The sequence below is a fragment of the Branchiostoma floridae genome, chromosome 15, assembly GCF_000003815.2.
Source record: "Branchiostoma floridae strain S238N-H82 chromosome 15, Bfl_VNyyK, whole genome shotgun sequence".
Taxonomy (NCBI): Eukaryota; Metazoa; Chordata; class Leptocardii; order Amphioxiformes; family Branchiostomatidae; genus Branchiostoma; species Branchiostoma floridae.
The window spans coordinates 16,459,279-16,473,385 of NC_049993.1; the positions used below are offsets into that span (position 1 = coordinate 16,459,279).

At 43.7% G+C, this 14,107-nt stretch overlaps 3 protein-coding genes across 4 annotated transcripts; all 3 read right to left on the reverse strand.

Annotated features, from left to right (window-relative positions):
* Window positions 1-303: 303 nt before the first annotated feature.
* Window positions 304-3,941, reverse strand: LOC118432591. Its single transcript, XM_035844222.1, has 3 exons — window positions 3,606-3,941; window positions 1,972-2,276; window positions 304-1,610 (listed from the first exon to the last, which is right to left on the reverse strand). The coding sequence occupies exons 2-3, from the start codon at window positions 2,266-2,268 to the stop codon at window positions 660-662; spliced, it is 1,248 nt and encodes a 415-aa protein (XP_035700115.1). The 5' UTR covers window positions 2,269-2,276; window positions 3,606-3,941; the 3' UTR covers window positions 304-659.
* Window positions 3,942-4,930: 989 nt separating this feature from the next.
* On the reverse strand, window positions 4,931-8,831 carry LOC118432411. 2 transcript variants are annotated; one of them, XM_035843969.1, is made up of 4 exons: window positions 8,773-8,831; window positions 7,415-7,536; window positions 6,686-6,859; window positions 4,931-6,109 (listed from the first exon to the last, which is right to left on the reverse strand). In XM_035843969.1, exons 2-4 carry the CDS (start codon window positions 7,526-7,528, stop codon window positions 5,258-5,260), a joined length of 1,140 nt encoding a protein of 379 aa, XP_035699862.1. In that variant the 5' UTR covers window positions 7,529-7,536; window positions 8,773-8,831; the 3' UTR covers window positions 4,931-5,257. The 2 variants fall into 2 exon arrangements, with proteins under 2 accessions (XP_035699862.1, XP_035699863.1); XM_035843970.1 differs by having other exon boundaries at window positions 7,446-7,536; window positions 8,773-8,787.
* A 634-nt stretch (window positions 8,832-9,465) lies between these two features.
* On the reverse strand, window positions 9,466-13,433 carry LOC118432409. Its single transcript, XM_035843968.1, has 3 exons — window positions 13,333-13,433; window positions 11,496-11,794; window positions 9,466-11,166 (listed from the first exon to the last, which is right to left on the reverse strand). Exons 2-3 carry the CDS (start codon window positions 11,784-11,786, stop codon window positions 10,291-10,293), a joined length of 1,167 nt encoding a protein of 388 aa, XP_035699861.1. The 5' UTR covers window positions 11,787-11,794; window positions 13,333-13,433; the 3' UTR covers window positions 9,466-10,290.
* Window positions 13,434-14,107: the final 674 nt, after the last annotated feature.

Here is a 14,107-nt window from a genome sequence, read left to right on the forward strand (position 1 = left end):
TCATAACGATCCGTCAAGCCCTTCTTGAGTTATTTCCTTTCAAAGTTGGACACTAAAACAACCCCTGCAGTACCGTAACAAGCTGCTAGGGGGGTAAAAAAATCTAATCGTTTCCAGGTCTCATCAAGACGTACCCACATACCGAATATTAATACAATCCATTCAGGCATTCTTGAGTTATGCTAGTATTCTCCAAAAAAGTTTCTGCAGCTGTACACAGACCAACAATAGCAGTATTATATACAGTTCAACATAATGTTCTACAGCGTTGGCTTAAAATGACATAACAGACGAGTGAAACTGTAGATAGATAGAACCCCAAGGGAGTTTTAATAAAAATGCGGTCTGTCAAAGTGCATTTTTGTCATTACACACATATCAATTGCGCATGATGATGGGACTAAAATTCTAATCAAAACTTACTGTTGGATTTTGTTTGTTTATTTCGCACATAAAAACAATAACGATTATTGATAAGTAAAGAATAGTAATTAAGAATGCAGGAGGAGGGGAGAAGCCAATACGGTTTATACAAAGCCCTCCTCCACTTAATTAAGCTAATACTAATAAAAATAGGAGTAAATATAAGGTAAAGTAAGGAGCAGCGACAATTGAGAAATAGCAACAGTCACTCGGATTTTGAAAATTCATACTCTCGACTATAAACATTTCATAGGTTTCGTCTCTTCTTCCTTGTAATTTGTGTCGAGGCCTTTCATGGGTTTCGTTTCTTCCTCATTTCCATCCAGATCGAATACTCTCTGCGCTTCTCTTTTCGCCCAGCCGGTGACAAAGTTGGGGAGGAGGTTTTCCTCGGCCTCTACGGCATACTTGTAATGTTCCTCCGCCTTTTCCGAATTTGATTCCCAGCTGTAGAGGATAGCGAGACAGTAGTGCGCCCAGTGAGACCGCTTGTCGCACGGCGGGGCGAGCTGCAGGTACCGCTGGAACTGCTGGGTGGCGTCCTGTGGGGATAGAACCATGGAGCACTCAGCCGCCAGGTGTATGGCCAGAAAACAGTCGGGCTTGTACATCAACGCACTCGTGAACACCGGGACGGCTGAGACGGGGTTGTCGCGGTTTACATTCAAAATCGTGTCCCCGAGAACGCAGTAGATGTGGTGAAGATGTTCGTAAAGCGAGTCCAATTTTCTATTCCTCAGGATTAAGTCTACGGCCTTTCGAAGAGCGCGGCTTCGACCATCACCGAACGGCATAAGCGCCGCCTGGAGGAAGAGACAGGAACTGCTGTCCGGGAAGTCTCCCATGAGTTGCTCCATCCTTTCCTTCTCCAAACCGAGACCTTCTGCGCTGTACAGAAAGTGGTTATAGCTGCTCGGAGTTAGACGTTCTTGGAGAACAAATCCTTCTACAACCTTGTCCACTCCTGAGACGTTTGTATAGTTACTGTTGGTAAGTATCTCTCCACCAGATTCCATCAGACTGAAGCCTTTGATGAAATTTCGAGCTGTGGGAGAGTTCTTAAACTGGTGCAGACTGAGTCTCCATAGCCTGAGCGGACCGGGAGGGACGTCATCTGAGTTAACTCCTGAGGAGGATCTCTTGATGTTGGCGTTTTCTCTTTCGATGGACGTTTTGGATAGCTTTGTCTGATGAAAGATGGAGAAACGTTGAAAGTGTTATGTATAATTACTTCACAATAATGTTGAATGCAGTTGTCATTATATGATACAATTACCGAAAATCCATCTACTATTACTACTTTACACAGTGACATTTTTTTTTAAAGAAAATGTCTGATGAAACCTATTTATTTATAATCTAAAGGTGGTTCCTTCAGTATTTGTCATGTAATTAGCAGGTCCTGAGTTCGATACCAGGCCATAACATACCAAGGACTAGCCCAATACTGTAGTGATTGCACAAAACTGTGCGGCCCAGGGCTACAGAAAAACGGAGATGGGCGCCGCCCGATACACTATCTGGGGCTCGGGAAGGACTTTAACTTACCTTTTCAAGAAGTGCCACAAGATGTTGGTACTCCGCTTCCTCCAGCGCCCGTTTGAAGACGCCGAAGGCCCGGTCTCCTCTGGTCATGATGATGTCCAGCAGTTTCCTGGCCTTGTAGCTCCTCCTCTCGTCAGGGATGGCGGCTAGGTCCTCCATCATCTCTTCTGTCAGGACGCCCTCTTGGTACAGGTAGGGCGTGACGTAACGGGCTTCCAGGTCACGTGACAGGGGGACGTACTTCTTCCTGATGACGTCACGATGATGATCGGACATCGGCCTGTCTCTGACGGCGAACATCTCTCCTGCTGCAGCACCGAATGAAGTTGAAAAGAAAATAGCTTAAAACCTTGAAAGACGTATCAAATTAATCTCAAAGCAGACCTTGCGGTGGCATAAGGTAGTATCATGAGCTTGGGGAAGAAGCTCGAGCCATTTTCATTGGCCAATTAAAGTCCTCTGCCGGCTGAACTCCTTACCCAGATTATGATACTATCTTATGTCACCGCAAAATCTGCATGGAGATAAGTATCAATGACAATGAAGTTTATTGCATATTCGTGCTCCATTGGGGCTAAATGCAGTCAGTTTTATATAAAACTTTTAATCAAAAGGTAGTAAACGAAAAGTTATACATATACTATAGTTTACATGCTTCTTCTCTCTTCTGAAAACATGTGTAGACGAACTTACAGAGATTTTCCAGTATATCGTGATCAGATGATGACATAAGAACATATCTTCCTTCGTTAGGTGTGCATATTTCTGATCTTCTGATGTGTCGCATGGGAATATGAAAGGTGAAGAAATTCTACCATACATTACATTTAGTACCCCAAAAGTTAAAGGGAAGAAATACTTCAACAACAGAGCGAAGGTAGAGGAAGGTTAGGCATCTTGGTAGTAATTTACGCCGAATCATACTTACTCAAGCAACTAGATATGATTTTGGTTTCCACATTTGTTTGGCGTAAAAAGGTGTATAAACAGCGTCAATGTTTCATTGATGATTTTCAAAATGAATTCAATGAAGGGATTTCTTTTTGGGTCGAATCCGAGACAAAGCTAGTGAGTGCGGCTTTGCTCATTCAGTCATTCGTAACCAATTTTTTATTTGCCGACTGCGGCTTTTGAAAAGAGGGAGAGAGAAACTTGTCCAACAGGCACGCACACTGCATTACACACAATGGACTCAAGGATTACCAACATACCCGGGGCCCGCAGGTTGATTTATGCTCAGTTGAGTGTGTGCCAAAAGAGGTGGATGACTTAACTAACTGTGCAAACAACCTTCATAATGGCGACTTGAAGTACGTAGAAACCGAAACCACAAAAACGCACAAAACCATACGCCTAGCTTCGAAATAACTACACAGATGCTTAGTGTGTTTTGAATACGCCGGAAGGCAGTTGTACCGGTTACCTAAACACCCGAGACAACTCATCATCCACCACTTCATCTAACGAGTTGTCCCTTCATGAACATAATATTACCGTTAATATCTCAGACAGATTTACACAAACTAACGCGAGTGGAATGGGTTCGTCTGGTGCCAACAGCGCGGTATGTTTATAGCTGGGACGTACCGAAGGAATTCGAGTACAAGTAATATACTGAAAGAGGCTGGCTTACTAACCTTAATAGTGTCAACCCTGGTGACATCTAAACGTTCAGTAGCACTCCTACTCAATGTATTGATGAAGAAACCCGGACGTTTCCCTGTTTTGAATACTAGCTTTCTCCGAGTCCCCGGTGTACAGAATACGTTCTCAACCCTAAAATACACCGGCGGGACATTCCAGACTCAGCAGACAGGAAGATATACGGTTTTGACGTCAGCCCTTCCGTACAATGTCGGAGGTGAAAGGTTACGTGACGTAGTGAAGTAGGGTTGGCGCGTTTTACAAAACTATGTCTGGTCTGAACTTTTTTGCGGCGTTTTGATTTGTCCTCTTTAGAAATACGTGATGGCGTTTTCATATTGCTGGCACTATTTGAAAGTCTACCAGGCGCACAAAAATAATTGAAAAATAAGACGAAGCCCTACGTTGATTTGAAGATTGCACACTCATCTTAGGGGAATGGAATTAGAATAGCTGGGAGTGAGACCCATGATCCCGATGGATATAGCGTAGTCGGAATATCATCAGAAGCAAAACATTTACAGTATGCATAGTAATTTCAACTTGTGATTGCTACGCAGCCGTACACATTTGCAGCAGTCATTATATAGAATTGTATAGATTTTTTATATCAATTAGTATCATGCAATGTAGTCTTGTGTTGTATACATATAGATGGGGTTTCGATTGTGAGCCTCCACACAAACTACTAGTATGCAGTTCAGAGTTCTTTGATTCATGTACTCTGTACAAATGAATGCTTTGTAGTGTTTGGTATAGTTACATGTATATATATAATATCGGGTGTATTTTGCAGCCAGTAGGTACCCAAAGTGAGGGTAATGAGGCTGTTTAACGTGGTTGAGGCACCTCCTCGAGCACGGGACCCCTGTTTTACGTCCCTCCCGGAAGACGATTTCGTGGACAGCTTCGTGAGGCTACAGCAATCCGGACGTCCTTGGTTGGTCTCCCATCCAAGCACTGTCCGGACTGCGCGTTGCTTAACTTCCGAGATCGAGGGATCGGGTGTACCAACGCGCCACGCGGCCGTATAGTGTATGTTCTTTCCTTAAAGGAAAAAGGGTAATAAATACCAAAAAGCAGGCAAATCTACAATCTGACAGTGATGATAGCAAGATCGACAGCAGAAGTCAGCACAAGATTGTGTGCAAAGATGTAATGTCCGGAATTCCATACTTACGTATCTAGCTACTATCATATTTCTGATCTGTTCGTCGTTGTTTTGATACAATTGTAAGTGTTTTGACGTTGCAACTATACCTTGTCCATGTCTTTTTCTTCTTTGTGTGTTCAACGAAAAAATGCATCTAAGATCTAATTGCATTACTTTAAATTGGATGTCTATCGAAAGGGCTTAAACATGATGATGATGATAGAATGACCATAACATAATCTACGTAATGTAAGTTGGTTCCCACACGAACGTACGTAGTATGCTATATCTATTAAGTATGATATATCATCTATGATCATCTAAATTGTAATCTGAATGGATTTTCCATCATAAAGTCAAGGGTAACACAAATCCAATTTCGAGCGCAGCGACGTCGCAAACATGCCGCAATGCTGTGAGGTGTCCTCTTTAGAGAACACCATCTGGAGTTTAGCACCCCTTTAGAGAACACCTTGTGGAGTTTAGCACCCCTTAAGAGAACACCTTCTGTGCCACCTCTTTCGCCCAACCCATCACGGACGTAGGGAGGCGTTTTTCCTCCGCCTGGACGGCGAGGTTGTAGTGTTCCTCCGCCTTCTCCTGCTGGGCCTGCCGGCTGTAGAGGATGGCCAGGAAGTAGTGCGCCCAGTGGACCCGCTTGTCGCACGGCGGGGCGAGCTGCAGGTACCGCCGGAACTGTTCTATCGCGTCGGGCGGGGAGAGAACCATGGAGCACTCTGCCGCCAGGTGCACGGCGGTGGGATAGTCCCGCTTGTGCATTAACGCGCTCGTGAAGGCTGGTAAGGCACAGGACGGGCTGTCACGGTACAAATTTAGGAGACTATCTCCCAGAACGCAGTAGACGTGGTGAAGGTACTTGTGGAGCGGGTCGTCTTCTCCGTTTTGTACCACGACGTCTGCGACTTTCCTCATCTCCTGTACGCGTGTCTCGTCGAACGGCAGCAGCGCCCCCTGTAGGAACAGGCAGGTACTGTCAGCAGGGTTGTGATGAAGCTGAGAGGTCATGAGTTCGGCTAACCGCGCCCTGTCCAAGCCGAGATGGTCAGGGCTGTACAGAAAACGTTCGTAACTTCTTGCAGTGAGACGTTCTTGTAGCATGAACCCTTCCACTATCTTTATCAAGCCCTCCGCGTCGGTATATCCGCTGTTGTTCAGGATTTCAGCACCCTTCTCCATGAGTCTGCATCCTTGGATGATTTTCTTGGCGGAAGGAGTTTCCCTGTACGGCTGGAGACAGAGGCGTAGAGACTTCAGCGGTCCTTCCGATACCTCCTCAGAGGCGACCTGTTCGTGGTGCAGTTCACTTTCGACGAGTGGTTTCGGCTGAAACGGAATAATTATATGTACTGGTTATTCCTCTCTGAAAAAAACAACCAAGCATGAAACTGAATAGGGTAATCAACAAACACACTGCCGCAATTCAGATTAAATCTGTCTTACTCAACGTGCTACAATTAACACAATTTATGGAAGTCTTCCACAGCTATCTCCAAAGAGGACTCTCCGAAGGATAAAATTTGCAGGACACTGTTGTCGAGTCAAGCAGGAAATAGTTTCGTCTGTTCTCCTATGGAAACCGAGTGGCCGGGTACATTGAGGAAGTTTGACTTTTACAGACTCTTTAACTAGAGACTCTGGTATCGAATTTGTGAACTTAGAACGAGCAATGTTAGATAGGGCCCTATGGAGTGAAATATGTACTAGTAGCCTGGTCCAGACCTCTGGTCGTTTATGTGTATGTATGTATGTAATACTATGTAAATCTGCCTTAAATGGGGTCTTTAAACTTTCCTCAATTCTTCTGCGACGAAACGCCACCGAAAGCAATCCTAACGACAGCATTCAGTTTTTCTTATTACAAAACAATAACTTTGATACAAATGTGCAAGTCAAACTTACCTCTTCAAGTAGTTCAGCAAGATGTCCATAACCGGACTCCTCCAGCGCCTGTTTGAAGACGCCGAAGGCCCGGTCTCCTCTGGTCATGATGATGTCCAGCAGTTTCCTGGCCTTGTGGCTCTTTTTCGCTTCAGGGATGGCGGCGAGATCCTCCATCATCTCTTCTGTCAGGACCTGACAGGGTTTACAGTTGTCGTACGATATCTGTTACTAGATTTCAAAAATCAAGTTGAATTTATAGACGATAGAGACGATACGCCAAAAATAGTTACTCAAGCAACTGGACATGGTTTTGACCGTTTCAAAACCATATCCAGTTGCTTGAGTAACTATTTTTGGCGTATCTTATTACCTGGATGTCTAACCTACATCGACGATAGAGACGATATTTTCATATTTACGTAAAAGATGTTAATACTAATGACCATACTGATTTAAAAATACTAGCTATAGGCACCAAGGAGTCGATGTATATTTCTGTGTTTGCCTTTGAGTTTGTTTCTATTGTTGAAGTTCAGAAGAGATGAAGCAAACTTCAGACAACGTCTCTTACGCCTTTCATCTAGAGTAGTAAAGGCCTAGGTGTGCAAGTGAGCCTGATCCAACAGGATGGTGTTTAGGACTGAGTAAGGGAGTGAGGGTGTCCACTACTCTTCCTAGAGTCACGTGTAACACAACAATGTATAGATAATAGTGATCAAATAACACCAGAAAAATGACATCTCCCACCTTCTCCTGATACAAGTACGGCAGCACGTACTTGGGGTTGAGGTCACGTGACAGCGGGACGTACTTCTTGCGGATGATGACGCGGTGCCTGTCCGACATGGGGACGTCTGCCATGGTGGGGTCTGGAAAGAGAGATACTGTGAGGACGCTGTTGTAGGTGACAGAGAAGACTTTATGTACAGTTTTTAGAGGCCCTTGTACCGAAGATCCTCCCCAGCTCTTTTCGACAAGTACAATTAAAAGTGAGCCACAGATTGCTTGATACCCAATAATCTCTAGGTCCCAAGGCCGGGTAGCTTTCGGAAACACAAAACTTTAAAAGTTAGTCAAGAGCATAATCTGTGTATATTCCTACTAGTAGGTGAATAGTTTCGTTTCCGTAAACATCCCGGCCGGCCGGGCCCCGTTTCGGAATTGGGACCTAAGCCTAAGTCAGAATCATTAAGTTAGAGTTAGCTTTTAGATTAGAGTAGACACGTGTTATATTGTTTTACACTGTTTGTCCGTACCCTTTTATGCTACCTACAATTAGCCCAAGGGCAAGAAATTGCAATAAACTTTCTTTGATATCCGATCCTAATTATAAGGACTTTCCCTTTCCAGTAGCGTGCTTGTCGGGTATACCGCGTACCGGTAAGCGGCAACAGCCGGGATTCGAACCCTGGACCAGATGCAGGGCTGCTAACAACTGAACTAAACACAGAACACTGCACGAATACATACAAGCTTTAAGATCTCATAAAGTGTCGTATGTTGTCTCAGTCGTGACCAGTGCCGGTTGAAACCCACATAACAGAGTTAAGACGTTTGAAGTTTAGACCCATTTTTTGATCGAGACATTTATTTCAATCATCATTTGCTGACGAAAGCCAGGTGCAAAAGAAGACAAGATGTCTTACCTGAAGTAATTTTGTATTTCCTGTTCGAATGAAGGTTGGCAAGACCGGTACTCAGTTTTACTATTTTACATAATTTCTTTGCACGTTCGAACGTAGCTAAACTTGCTTCTCATGTGAACAACTTGAAAGTTAAGCTAAGACCAAGGACTCTGAGTGAGTGGTAAAAGTGATCCTCATATCAACACGTAATACATGGAAACTGCATTTCTAGCCTATAATGTATGACCGGGTCTTTCCTGTTCAAACAAAACCGTTAACGTTTTCAGCCACATTTTGGTATGTGACCCACTTTTAATTTTGTGTACCGTCAGATTCACTGCCGTGACATTGCGCTAGATCTCCTGATCATCAGTTTTATAGACCTTCAACAACAGACTGAGACTTAGACGTTGAACCAACAACCTCCAAACAACAACAACAAAACGTAGGAAACTTAGTAAGATTTAGCACCATTCTTACCGTGTTACGAACTCAGGTGTGCAAGGTCCGGGAAACAGGTAAGCTCAGGTACTTCCGCATACGTCATGGCTCTGCTGAAGGGTGAAAGGTCACGTCACTTCCAGGTATTGTACTCGTTCAGACGGAGTCTACATTGTATATCCATTGTAATCTACAAGCAGATCCTAAGGTAGCATAAGATAGTGTTGTTGTTTTTTTACCTAAGAGTGTGTCCCGTAGGCAACGGACCTCCTCTGGTCTGTTATACTATCTTACATGCCATCGGGAATCAGCTTGGAGACTAGTAAATAACCTCCAAAAAGACACTGCATACGCATAGTTTGTATGTTTCGAAGTTGTTGTAAAATTCGTTGTAGTTTTGTTGCCGGTCAGCTATCACGGACGAGAGAATTAAGAATTTTCGACTGCTAAAGGCAAAATCAGCATACGTCCAAAATACCTTCATTATTACTTTTCAAAATGAAAACAAACAGTCGAAGTTCTGATCTACAGGTGAACTGATGTTTATTTTGTTCGGCAAGAAATTGCAGAGAGAATATGCTGGTAGCTGATTCTGAACTACTAGCAGGCACCAGGCAAGCGTGGATGTCTGCAGAGACAGCTTACAACATCATGATTCCCGGCTTGGGAATTCAGTACATCAATATCATACACACACGAGCACGCAATTGTAAAATTATCCCATGTTAAACTTGTCCCAATTGCAAATCATGTGAAAAAGAACTGATGGATTAACAGTTGTGCCACAGTTAAGTACTCCAATATATCAGTCAATGGATGGAATATTGGTGTTACCTTTAACAACAATAACAATAATAGAATAAAACAATCGACATACTTAGAAATTTATTTCTTTGTATCATACGTATACGCACTGATTTTGCAGATAGGTATTTGTGATTTATATTGGATACAAACTTGACTCCTTATTTGTTTCTTCATGATTGTTTTCCACTATCCATTTTGTGTTGAATTACATGTTGAATTACATGTACAACTGTTTCATATTTGTATTCACATTTTTAGGAGAGGGTTTTATTAAGCACTTTGCCTCAATAAATAAATGCGAACTGTTGAACATGAAAATCTAGAGACGCCAGTAACAGCAGCTTGAATTTCTGAGCAACATTGGTTCGAAATATATACCGGCAACAATAAGCTTTTGCAACGTTATGTATATATAACATATCATACGTAAGGTTTATACAAAAATCAATACACTGCAGCTAAACTCAAAACAATGTTCTAAAGTTGATGGCAATAACACTCTCTCGATTAAAAGGTATGCACCAAATCTGGGAGTAATCAAGCCAAAACTAACTTAGATCGGTTGAAAACTATTTTCTGAATGACAAACGTCCCTTTCAATCTCATTTTGCCTCTAAAATAGCAATTTCTTTAGTATTGGCATTGATTGACAGTCGTACTTTCCAAGTCAAACTTGATAATCTATGAAGCAGCACCACAAACTAAAGACACTTTATTTCAGTCATTAAAGTCATATCGATTCGGCACCGTTCACGGGGTTGACACCTCTGGAAACACTTCTTGTGCTTTCTCCTTTGCCCACCCAACTTTGAACGTGGGGAGCAGATTTTTCTCCTTCTCCATGGCAAGTCGGTAGTGTTCCTCCGCCCCATCTGGCTCGGACTGCCGACTGTAGAGGATGGCCAGGAAGTAGTGCGCCCAGTGGACCCGCTTGTCACACGGTGGGGCGAGCTGTAGGTACCGGTGGAACTGTTCTATCGCGTCGGGCGGGGAGAGAACCATGGAGCACTCTGCCGCCAGGTGTACGGCTAAGGCGTAGTCTGGCTTGTACGTCAGAGCGCTGGTGCAGGCCGGTAAGGCAGGAGAGGGGTCGTCATAGTTCATCTCGAGAATCGTGCCACCCAGCATGCAGTAGACGTGGTGCAGGTACTTGTGAAGAGGGTCCTCCTCTCCTTTCTTCAGGATGACTTCCACGACCTTCCTCATCGATGTAGCTCGGTTCTCATCTACGGGCAGGGGCGCCGTCTGGAGGAGCAAGCAGGAACTGTAGGCAGGGCTCTGTTCTTGCTGGCTGGATAAAAGCGTACTCAAGCGTTCCTGATCTAAATTCAGGCGGTCAGAATCGAAGAGAAAGCGCCTAAAATTACGATGATTGAGACGCTCTTCAATCATGAACCCCTCAACTATCTTCACCACACCGTCCGGTTCTGTGTACTCGCTGTTGATGAGGATCTCTGCCCCTGACTCCATGGCTTCACAACCCTTTATCATCTTCCTGGCAGAAGGGGAACTTTTGTAGGGTTGTAGTTTAAGACGGAGCCACTTTAGAGGGCCGTCAGGAACGTCTTCAGGTGTGACCGCTGACTCGGGAACTTCTGTGGTATCTGGTGGTTCCGGTGGTGCAGGCTGTACGGAAACGGAAAGCCATCATTAACCACTTCATGTCTTAAGTACCCCCCCAAAAAAAACAACAACAACAAGCAAACAATCAAAGTAACAAACATCGTCTTACAGTCCACCTTTGTAATGTTTGCGACCAAACCATTTATCTTTCTATTTAGCAAAATATTTAGACAGTTAAAGACAAATGTACAGACAGGTGATTGCTGAATTTCGTCCTTTCTTTACTAGTCGATAGTTGTTGTAAACAAAACAGAAATTAGACCATTGTGACTAAATGACAAGATTGTTACATGTTGCGTTGATAATTGTATCCAATCAAAAAGAGCTCGTACCTCGTCGAGAAGCTTGGCCAGGAAAGGGAAACCACCCTCGTCCAATGCCGTCTTAAAGATGTCGAAGGCCTTGTCTCCCCGAGATGGTAACATGTCCAGAAGTAGCCTGGACTTTTTTTTCCTCATCTCGTCAGGAATGGCGTCCAGCCTCTGTTTCATCTCTTCCGTCAGCACATCCTCCTGGTACAGGTACGGGATCACGTGATTAGGGTGCAGGTCACGTGACAGGGGGACGTACTTCTTCCTGAGGAGATCCCGATGGCTGTCGGACATCGGCCTGTCTGACATCATGGACTAGTCTGGAAAACAGGAGAATGATGTTTTTAGCATGAAAGCTCATCTGTTTGCAGGTAAATGACCTAATGGGGGAAAAACAATAACTAAACTTAACATAACAACAGGTTTTCATAAGAAGATTTTCTGTCAGGGATATCAGTTTCTACAGCGCACTAAGCACTACAGCGCGTTACCGGGGATAGAAGTCACTACTTCTCCGTTCAATTCTTTGAAACTCTCACCTGGCATGACAAGGATTATGATCAACGTCACAAAGTTTTACTTAGGTGACAGCAGTGTTGTGCCACACGCCATCACCCAATGGGTGCCATAATATCACATTATTGAGATGGGTGTCACTCCCTACCCTAAGGGTCAACACACGTGCATCGGCTATAAGGATACGGGACTATAAGTATGACCCTTCAGTGGCCCTCTGTTAGAGTGACGTGGCAGTCTGCAGTACTACGGCATGCAGCTGTGGAACAAGCTCCCGCTCTTGAATCTCGAAATCTGTAGAAGCTCATCATCATCTGGGCGTGCTGGTTGCACGGATGGACATGACTCTCTTCCTCCATTCTTCCCTACCCTCCATAGCCTTGGGCAGATCTTCAGCCGAGCAGCCAGAATCTTCACAAAGTTGATGTAGATATCATGGTTTTGCGTGGTCTACCCCACAGGCTATGCTCTCATACCCATGTTTCAGGGAATCCACAACAGAACGTCACTAATGATCTCACCTTTACTCCGCCATGCGTGACCAACAAACCTCAGCCTTCTTCCTCGTATGACTTGAGAGCTCAGGACATTTAAACGCCAATTGACTCACAGCTAACCTGCTTAGTAACACTATTTCATGGTTTATGTTGAAATGGAAATGTGTGAGTACTGTTATTGTCATTGTGCTTTTTATGTAAGTCCAGGACTGCCTGAAAAGCAGACCTAAGCTTTCAACCTGCGTGTACACTCCTGGTTAAAGAGGTATAAAAGTGAAAGTGAAAATAAATGCGTAGAGCAGGCGTTGTAATCTTCAATACGATAATTCTTACTTATATAGTCTGATAATGCATATTAATATGACAAAGAAAATAATTTTCCATATTTAAGGAGTAATGAAACAAATGTGACTGGAAATATTCGTAAGTGGTTGGTGATAGAGACGAAAGGCGGTTACATATCAAAGTCCGACAGGCTTGCTGCTTGCTACATGTTCTTGAATATTCCTGACTAATCTTCACTGGCGCGTGGAAGGACCTTAGTTTACCGTCGACCTTAAGAACATAGATACCCTGTTACTGTAATGTAGAATTTCCCGGAAGTTAACGTTAGGTTCTAACGTGATCTGTCAATGCTAGTCTTTCTAAGACGACCGAAACATTGATACTGCAGTTAGACTCAAATTTGTAGTAAACCGTTATCTTATTCTACTGTATTTTTGACGTTTCATGAAGTCTAATTGTATCAGAACGGGACTGACTAGTAGTTATTCAGGGGACGCTTATTTTCCCAGGGAATGATGGTAGGTCTACATAATGTTCAGGTAAATTGACTAGGTTCTTACCTTGTAACATACGCAGGTGAGAAATCGGTGAGCCTTAAGTTACTTCCGGGAGTGACACGTACAGGTGAGTTCAAAGGTCATGATGTACCTGTATGACGCACGGCCACGCGTGACGTTACTCGATGTCAGGCAAATGGCAGACCAAAAAAAACGGAGCTTCACAGAAATGAGAAAAAGTACAGTTATGTGTATACAGCTGAATAAGGCGCGGGCACATACGCGATTTTGATTTCATAGGATTTGCAAGCAAGCTAGTGGTTCCGACAACCAAGGAGCTCTTATCAACTCCTTGCAACAACCGACAATGATCTAAGAAAGCCTTTTGTGTAGCAAAACGGCTTAACGTTGCAAAACACTTGTAAAATGCCCTATTATTAAAGTAAGCGATTGTACGATGATCCCACGACCTATACATGTGACCGCACTCGTACTAAGATACTACCAAGAACAATCCGACCGGATACTTTTTAAAAATATTTCTTGATGGCTCACAAATCTTATATCTTTTGTGTATTACTAAGTAATCCTTGCCATTCAAGTGCAACATAGGCTACGTCCCCCAACGGATTTCGTACAAACTGCAGCTCCCTCCACCTCTAGATTACAGTCACACATGTCTATAGTGACCACACGAGTCACAGGAAAGACTACCGCAATGTTTGGGTAAACTTGAAAAATTAACTATATAAAACCAGAATAGCTAGGTATTCCCTGTGCAGAGGTGGGAACTAGTACAGAACCCACCAATCATTAATGACGTGGGGCGTTTCATTGG

What these genes read in the sequence shown, in the direction of transcription:
- LOC118432411 (XM_035843969.1), bottom strand. Translation starts at nt 7,528, where the DNA reads ATGGCAGACGTCCCCATGTCGGACAGGCACCGCGTCATCATCCGCAAG. An exon ending in CGTACTTGTATCAGGAGAAG is followed by an intron (nt 6,860 to 7,414) that starts GTGGGAGATGTC and finishes AAACCCTGTCAG; the next exon opens with GTCCTGACAGAAGAGATGAT. An exon ending in TTGCTGAACTACTTGAAGAG is followed by an intron (nt 6,110 to 6,685) that starts GTAAGTTTGACT and finishes ATTCCGTTTCAG; the next exon opens with CCGAAACCACTCGTCGAAAG.
- LOC118432409 (XM_035843968.1), bottom strand. Translation starts at nt 11,786, where the DNA reads ATGATGTCAGACAGGCCGATGTCCGACAGCCATCGGGATCTCCTCAGG. An exon ending in TGGCCAAGCTTCTCGACGAG is followed by an intron (nt 11,167 to 11,495) that starts GTACGAGCTCTT and finishes GTTTCCGTACAG; the next exon opens with CCTGCACCACCGGAACCACC.
- LOC118432591 (XM_035844222.1), bottom strand. Translation starts at nt 2,268, where the DNA reads ATGTTCGCCGTCAGAGACAGGCCGATGTCCGATCATCATCGTGACGTC. An exon ending in TTGTGGCACTTCTTGAAAAG is followed by an intron (nt 1,611 to 1,971) that starts GTAAGTTAAAGT and finishes ATCTTTCATCAG; the next exon opens with ACAAAGCTATCCAAAACGTC.